The sequence below is a fragment of the Physella acuta genome, unplaced genomic scaffold (genome assembly GCF_028476545.2).
Source record: "Physella acuta isolate Inbredline_101_S28 unplaced genomic scaffold, ASM2847654v3 ptg001119l, whole genome shotgun sequence".
Lineage (NCBI taxonomy): Eukaryota > Metazoa > Mollusca > Gastropoda > Physidae > Physella > Physella acuta.
In genome coordinates, this window is record NW_026732636.1 from 352 (window position 1) to 9,938 (window position 9,587).

The window sequence follows — 9,587 nt, forward strand, 5'->3', positions numbered from 1 at the left end:
TATGAAGCCGACAAACTGTAAAATTATCTTTTTTTCATCAATTACTTTACTGAACAATTACCGGACAGAGTGAGGCATAAACGTCATTGATTGATTAATAATCAGTTAGGAGCTCATCGAGGACTAAATAAAAAAAAAATATTAAGGCCGCAGTCCAAATTTAAAAAGTAAACATAAATGTTGCTTCACATTAAATATATCGAAGTTCAATTCATTACAGGTTTTTATTACATATGCGTTCTTTAAAACATTAAATTTGTAAAGCTTTAATTTTAGTTATTTGTAAAGCATGTCCTAATCCATGTCTACACACAGTCCGTTAATTCGCGTCGATGTCCTTCTTATTATAACACAACTCTAATTTTAAACAAGCCATAGCCTGAGTTATCGACGTAAGGAATTAATCTTCTGTTACAGCATCGAGTGTTAACCTGACACTGAAAGAAACCCCTAGTTCCGCGGACATAAAATGTGGGGAACAGGCTAAGTACAGGGCAGACAGCAGGTTGGTGGATTTGTTCTGCAACATGAAGGTCAAGGTGATACAAGTCACGCTGGACTTCGGGGCTCAAAAATCTGTTTGCTCCGTGTACGTCAGTGGAGGTAAGATAAAAATATACGCCCATGGTATAAAAAAAAATCTGTTTGCTCAGTTGTACGTCAGTGGAGGTAAGATAAAAATATACGCCATGGTATAAAAAAAATCTGTTTGCTCAGTGTACGTCAGTGGAGGTAAGATAAAAATATACGCCATGGTATAAAAAAATCTGTTTGCTCAGTGTACGTCAGTGGAGGTAAGATAAAAATATACGCCATGGTATAAAAAAAAATCTGTTTTGCTCAGTGTACGTCAGTGGAGGTAAGATAAAAATATACGTCATGGTATAAAAAAAAATCTGTTTGCTCCGTGTACGTCAGTGGAGGTAAGATAAAATATACGCCATGGTATAAAAAAAATCTGTTTGCTCCGTGTACGTCAGTGGAGGTAAGATAAAAATATACGTCATGGTATAAAAAAAATCTGTTTGCTCCGTGTACGTCAGTGGAGGTAAGATAAAAATATACGCCATGGTATAAAAAAAATCTGTTTGCTCCGGTGTACGTCAGTGGAGGTAAGATAAAAATATACGCCATGGTATAAAAAAAATCTGTTTGCTCATGTACGTCAGTGGAGGTAAGATAAAAATATACGTCATGGTATAAAAAAAAATCTGTTTGCTCCGTGTACGTCAGTGGAGGTAGATAAAAATATACGCCATGGTATAAAAAAAATCTGTTTGCTCCGTGTACGTCAGTGGAGGTAAGATAAAAATATACGTCATGGTATAAAAAAAATCTGTTTGCTCCGTGTACGTCAGTGGAGGTAAGATAAAAAAATATACGCCATGGTATAAAAAATATGTCAAGAAGAAAATATAGCGACATGGTGTAAAAAAAATCTGTCTGCTCTATGTACGTCAGTAGAGGTAAGATAAAAAAATACCGGCATTGTGTTAAAAATAAAATGTTGGGAGAAAACTCAGTATACAAGGATGTGTGCAGGTTGCCCGAAAAATGTTTTGCGCTAGAAATATAGTTGTATAAGGAAGTGAATTCTTGTTTATTATGCTGCGGAAAATTCTTTCATTTGTTTAATTTCATTTGTTTTGTTTCATTTAGTTAGGTAACATAGAACACATTTCTGACACGATTTTGCTGAAACCCTTTAACCAGTCGATACATCTGACAGGCTGATTTTGGTCTGATTTTCTCGCAGGAAGAAATCTGGCCCTGAAAACAGCCAACCTGGCAATCCAGCAATTATTCAGACAGTTCTGGAACCTTCGACTCGTCTTTGGCCGTGGACGGGGACACTAGCGGGAACTTCAGTCACCTGTCGTGTGCCCACACGGGGTCTAGATGAAGCAGACGTGTGGAGAGTTGTCCTCCCCCGCCCACAGGACATTTACACCTACCTGCTTTACAACAGGGGTAACTCGTGTTTCATAGAACATTTACACCTATCCTGCTTTACAACAGGGGTAACTCGTGTTTCATAGAACATTTACACCTATCTGCTTTACAACAGGGGTAACTCGTGTTTCATAGAACATTTACACCTATCTGCTTTACAACAGGGGTAACTCGTGTTTCATAGAACATTTACACCTATCTGCTTTACAACAGGGGTAACTTGTGTTTTCATAGAATATTTACACCTATCTGCTTCACAACATGGGTAAATGGGTGTTTCACAAAACATTTACACCTACCTGCTTTACAACAGGGGTAACTCGTGTTTCACAAAACATTTACACCTATCTGCATTTCTCTTGTTTCACGGAGTGGGTAGGGGTGGGGGGTCGGAAGGGGGTAGGGTGGCTTTATTGCAAAATGAAATTTTATTTGACTAGGCCACGTTAAGTTTTGTTGTAAAATGCACCCAGACTTCAAACCCCATCACTATGTTTTACTTGCACATTGTCGTGGTTGAAACAGACCAGGTATCGTGAACGACTGACCAACTTCACACTGACCAGCTACAGCAACAACAACACCGCCGTGTTCAGCTACAGGGACACCAGCACCAGAAACGACACAGCTGTTTACACGGTGACCAGCTGGACACCCCACGTGACCTATGTGGAGATTACAACCTTGGTCATCTTGACCCTATGTGAGGTGGAACTATTCGGAGGTCAGTTGACTAATACACTGTATCTTCCCTATTATTGATCATATATGAGGTTGAACTATTCGGGAGTCAGTTGAGTAATACACTGTATCTTCCCTATTATTGGACCATATATGAGGTTGAACTATTCGGAGGTCAGTTGAGTAATACACTGTATCTTCCCTATTATTGACCATATATGAGGTTGAACTATTCGGAGGGTCAGTTGAGTAATACCACTGTATCTTTCCTATAATACCTTGATAGCTTTTATAGTTCGTAGCATTGTTCTCTAATAGCAGAGCTTTCCAATAGAAATGTAAATATTTAAACTATTTAACTGAAATATTAAATCGTCCTTGTTATGCTTATTATAAAACCAATATGATCAAAGCACTGACATTACATATACAGTGTTTCTTCCAGACTTTTTTCCTCGGGGGGGGGGGGGGCACTTGAAATTTTCGGGGTGGGGGGGGGGGTGGGGGGGCGATAGACTTTCTTCGGGGGGGGGGGGCGGACACTGTTAAAAGTATATATTTTCTATATAAATTTCATTTCGTTCGGGGGGGGGGGGGGCGGTAGACTTTCTTCGAGGGGGGGGGGGGGGAATGCCTGAAAGAAACTCTGTACATATAGTCCAAGAAAAATTTACCGTAATAAAAATTACTTGCCCTTTCTGTAAAGGTAACCAAACATAAGACTAGTAAAACAAATCAGTCTCCTATATATAAGCTTAAATCGATACATCTCTACCATACCACAGACAACGGACTGTGGATCTACAAAGTACGGGCTGGAGTGTGAGAGGACGTGTAACTGTTTGGACAAGAACCAGACGTGTTTTTGTGGCTACAGGCGCCTGCAGGTCGGGCTGTGCTCTAGGATACCACGGGGAGGACTGCTCACTAGGTAAAAACATTCTAATGTGTCATGTGTAGTGTTGTGTGTTGGCCGACCTGTGTTGGTCGACCTGTATTGTTGTGTGTTGGCCCGACCTGTGTTGTTGTCTGTTGGCCGACCTGTGTTGTTGTGTGTTGGCCGACCTGTGTTTGTTGTGTGTTGGCCGACATGTATTGTTGTGTGTTGGCCGATTCTACTATCTCGGCGTAGTGTCACGATTATAAACAAATCCTAACTTTTTAACTTGAACTCTCTTTAATAGGTATGTAAGCAAAAAAAAAAACATATAACATACAACTCAGTTGTCTTCCTCGTGTTACATATATAATTTATAGTGAATTGAAATCACATAGATAGGCGAAAAGGGTATAGATAGAGCAAATATAATCATGATATAAAGATTTGTGATGTATGAAAGTTCTCTTATAATTTATTAATGTTACATTAATGTATACAACGGTACAACAATGGAAGGTTTTCCTATCCTAAATTAGATACAATTTTTAGACCTACAGCAAATCACAAACACGTCACATTTTGTTTGGACAACATTTTTCATGTCTGTGTTGTTACCATAGTTAGGTTATCTTAACACTCGTCAACAAGTTTACTTTTGATTATATATCTATATCTATATCTATATCTATATCTATATCTATATATATATATATATATCTGTATATATATATATATCTGTATATATATATATATATATATATATATATATATATATATATAGATATATATATATATATATCTGTATATATATATATATATATATATATATATATATATATATATATATATATATATATATATATATATATATATATATATATATATATATATATATATATATATATATATATATATATATATATATATATGACTACACAGTGTGTGATGCCACATTCTATGGATCCAACTGTGAACAGAGATGTTCATCCAACTGTGACCAGCAACTGTGTGCACCTGTAGATGGCACCTGCTACAGGTGTCCTGTGGGGAGGGTGGGGCCCTTCTGTGAACGTGAGTAGAACTCTAGCATAGTACACATCTGTGAGCGTGAGTAGAACTCTAGCATAGTACACATCTGTGAACGTGAGTAGAACTCTAGCATAGTACACATCTGTGAGCGTGAGTAGAACTCTAGCATAGTACACATCTGTGAACGTGAGTAGAACTCTAGCATAGTACACATCTGTGAACGTGAGTAAAACTCTAGCATAGTACACATCTGTGAACGTGAGTAGAACTCTAGCATAGTACACCTCTGTGAACGTGAGTAAAACTCTAGCATAGTACACATCTGTGAACGTGAGTAGAACTCTAGCATAGTACACATCTGTGAACGTGAGTAAAACTCTAGCATAGTACACATCTGTGAACGTGAGTAGAACTCTAGCATAGTACACCTCTGTGAACGTGAGTAGAACTCTAGCATAGTACACATCTGTGAACGTGAGTAGAACTCTAGCATAGTACACCTCTGTGAACGTGAGTAGAACTCTAGCATAGTACACATCTGTGAACGTGAGTAGATCTCTAGCATAGTACACATCTGTGAACGTGAGTAGAACTCTAGCATAGTACACATCTGTGAACGTGAGTAGAACTCTAGCATAGTACACATCTGTGAACGTGAGTAGAACTCTAGCATAGTACACATCTGTGAACGTGAGTAGAACTCTAGCATAGTACACATCTGTGAACGTGAGTAGAACTCTAGCATAGTACACATCTGTGAACGTGAGTAGAACTCTAGCATAGTACACATCTGTGAACGTGAGTAGAACTCTAGCATAGTACACATCTGTGAACGTGAGTAGAACTCTAGCATAGTACACATCTGTGAACGTGAGTAGAACTCTAGCATAGTACACATCTGTGAACGTGAGTAGAACTCTAGCATAGTACACATCTGTGAACGTGAGTAGATCTCTAGCATAGTACACATCTGTGAACGTGAGTAGAACTCTAGCATAGTACACATCTGTGAACGTGAGTAGAACTCTAGCATAGTACACATCTGTGAACGTGAGTAGATCTCTAGCATAGTACACAGCTTAAACTGCTACATGCGCTATCAAAGTACAATTAAAGTCGATTAAAAAAATAAAAACCTATTTTTAAAGCAAAAAGTAAATAGCAGGCCAGAGGCGTAGCGACCCTTCCCGTCGCCCGGGGACAAACTTTTCGATTTGCACCCCCCCCCCCCCCTCGAGATTTTGATTTGCACCCCCCCCCCCCTCTCAAACTTTCGATTTGCACCCCCCCCCCCTCGAGATTTCCATTTGCACCCCCCCCCCCCCCCATCAAACTTTCGATTTGCACCCCTTCAACCTTTCTTTCAATTTATTTTTCCAACCCATTTTAGCGCCCCCTAGGGTCGGCGCCCGGGGACATATGCCCCCCCCCCCCTCGCTACGCTACTGTAGCAGGCTACTTCAAAAGACATGTATTAAAAATTATTTAAACAGGCCTACATTAAAATAATACTTTAAAAATATTTTTGGCTCACATTGTGCCGTGATAAATACTATCTTTTAATTTCATTCTTAAAATACATTTAAATTATTTATGTAACACAAACACATACAAACTGCACAGCTTATAATAAACATCTTAGTTTGGTGTTCGCTACATGTTGTTATACTATATAGAGCATTAGGCCTTTACTGTCTTTCCTTGAATGTATAATGTCCAACAACTTTCGCCTTACTGTCCGCTGTTTTAGCGTGTCCAGCAACATTCTACGGACAGGCCTGTCTACAGCCCTGCAGCAGCAACTGTTCTGGTCAAGTATGTGATGACGTCACCGGCTCGTGTGTCCAATGTCTGTCGGGGTGGATGGGGGAGTTTTGTGATCAGGGTAGGTTTAAGGTTTATGGTAGGTTTTGTTCGGTTAAAGTTAGGGTAGGTTTTAGTTGGGTTATAATTAGGGAAGGTTTTAATTTGGTTAAAGTTAGGGAAGGTTTTAATTTGGTTTTAGTTTGGCTAAAGTAGTAGGTTAAGCTGTCATTCTCATGTAGCTGTAACTCACTCTACACATTACAGCATGTGATGACACCAATTGGGGACCCGGTTGTAACAATGTGTGCTCGCCCAACTGTCTTGATTCAAAATGTGACGTCACCAACGGCTATTGTTTGAAGTGTAAGCCACATTTGACTGGACCTTACTGTGATGAAGGTACTTGTAGAATTTTTCAATCTTGCTAGAAACAGTAACTATATAGTTACAATATAGTAGACTTTTTTCCACTCTAAAGGTTTACAACTCAAATAGTGTTCATGATATAATCAATTTAACGGTTGTATCCCTTTGACCGAAAACTGCTGTATTCTTAAAAAATCTTTTCGTTGTCGTCTGTAATGAAAGGGGGGGGGGGGGGGGGGTGGGAGAAGAGGGGATGGCGACGTCTGCATCATGTACGGTTCAGCTCAAACATCTGATGGTTAAATATATAACTTTATTTGCTGCTGCAAGTCTGCAAGTACTATTTGGTAAACATTGTTTTTGTGCACAGGGTTAGACAGATTTACCGACGGGATTGGAGTTGGTGTGGGTATCGGCATTGGCGTCATGTCGTTTATTGCTCTCATCACTGTGGCCATTTTCTGTTTGATCCGACGTTACAAGGACACGTCAGCAGATGGGAGTGGTCTACACGATGTGTCGGCCATGTATGGTGGCACATCAGGTGGAGCTATAGACACGAGGGTGACGGCTGAACTTAGAGCTAAAGGTAAGACACCAACAGGTGGTTTCAGAGCTAAACACGGTCATTATTGATTTAAATAAGAAAAACGAGTTAGCAAAAGTAAAAAGTGTCCTACACAAAAACCAATATGACGTCTTTATTTTCAGGTACCCAGCAGTTGACCAAGTTATCCCTAAAGACATCAGAAGAAAACGCCATGAACATTTACGAGAACACGACAGTCAATACAAAAAAGAACACACATGAATATGTAACCGATGAGAACACAACAAAGAACACATATGAAAGTTTAAACACCAACTACTCAAACATGACAGAAACTCAATATGAAGCACTTTCCACGCAGTCGATTGATGAGAATATATATTGTACATAAGATGTAAGAGGGGAGTTGAGTCATGTTCGTTTTACCAATATTTAGGTGTTTATATCTTATATATATATATATATATATATATATATATATATATATATATATATATATATATATATATATATATATATATATATATATATATATATATATATATATATATATATATATATATATATATATATATAATATATACTAGCTGCATACCCGTGCTCCGCCACGGTAAATCTTTTATAAATGTACCAAGTTGGGAACAGAACAAAACTAAACACAACACAAACACAACACAAACACAACACAAACAAAACACAAACACAACACAACACAAACACAACACAAACACAACACAAACACAGCACAAACACAACACAAACACAACACAAACACAACACAAACACAACACAAACACAACACAAACACAACACAAACACAACACAACACAAACACAACACAAACACAACACAAACACAACACAAACACAACACAAACACAACACAAACAGAACACAAACACAACACAAACACAACACAAACACAACACAAACACAACACAAACACAACACAAACACAACACAAACACAACACAACACAAACACAAACACAACACAAACACAAACACAACACAAACACAACACAAACACAACACAAACACAACACAAACACAACACAAACACAACACAAACACAACACAAACACAACACAAACACAACACAAACACAACACAAACACAACACAAACACAACACAAACACAACACAAACACAACACAAACACAACACAAACACAACACAAACACAACACAAACACAACACAAACACAACACAAACACAACACAAACACAACACAAACACAACACAAACACAACACAACACAAACACAAACACAACACAAACACAACACAAACACAACACAAACACAACACAAACACAACACAAACACAACACAAACACAACACAAACACAACACAAACACAACACAAACACAACACAAACACAACACAAACAAAACACAAACACAACACAACACAAACACAACACAAACACAACACAAACACAGCACAAACACAACACAAACACAACACAAACACAACACAAACACAACACAAACACAACACAAACACAACACAAACACAACACAAACACAACACAAACACAACACAAACACAACACAAACACAACACAAACACAAACACAACACAAACACAACACAAACACAAACACATCACAAACACACACAAAAACGTACCGCCGGCGGACGCGTCTGATTCAGTGAATGACTATAAAACTGCAGCTTGTCCACAAACCGAAAGATAGAATAATAATTAGTAAACACTACGTTCAGTTTATTAAATAAATAAATTGCAGTATTTAAAATTTCCGTGTTTTACGTATGATATAGCACTTTATAAATTCATGCATTTTTTTCTTTCTTTAAATTACACATTTTTTACAATAGAGTTTCATGACTTACACCTTTGCGCACCTAATGAGCGTGATGACACGTGTATAATGTTGCGGAATAGTTGATTAAAAATTATCATTAGTAAACAGTACGTTCAGTGAATTAAATAAATAATAGATAGCCTTTTATCAATCCATCTTAATTATGGGATCCGGACAAAAGGCCGACATGGACAAAAGGCCGACACGGACAAAAGGCAGACATGGACAAAAGGCCGACAAGACCAAAGGCCGACAAGACAAAAGGCCGGCTGCCAAAAGACCGACATCCAAAAGGCCGACAAGACAAAAGACCGACTGACAAAAGGCAGACTGCCAAAAGGCCGACAAGACAAAAGGCCGACAAGTTTTATAAAACAACAAAATACAATTACAGGCATATACGCTGTTTTTAATATACTAATTTAATGTATAAACGTCCATCATTTTGATTTTCACAGCATGTATGTGTTTAATGACTAAATCTTTAAACAAGG

At 38.1% G+C, this 9,587-nt stretch overlaps 1 protein-coding gene and 1 long non-coding RNA gene across 2 annotated transcripts; both read left to right on the forward strand.

The window, feature by feature from the left end:
- Positions 1-417: 417 nt before the first annotated feature.
- LOC131955975 (uncharacterized) lies at positions 418-1,961 on the forward strand (the record flags this gene model as incomplete). Its single annotated transcript, XM_059320310.1, is given in 2 exon segments — positions 418-603; positions 1,757-1,961. Coding segments are annotated over 2 exon segments (287 nt in total), but the record flags the coding sequence as incomplete, so codon positions are not given.
- A 1,470-nt stretch (positions 1,962-3,431) lies between these two features.
- LOC131955976 (uncharacterized) lies at positions 3,432-7,272 on the forward strand. The gene is made up of 5 exons (XR_009388919.1): positions 3,432-3,565; positions 4,454-4,585; positions 6,294-6,428; positions 6,614-6,748; positions 7,086-7,272. It is a non-coding gene; the product is annotated as an uncharacterized LOC131955976 (long non-coding RNA).
- Positions 7,273-9,587: the final 2,315 nt, after the last annotated feature.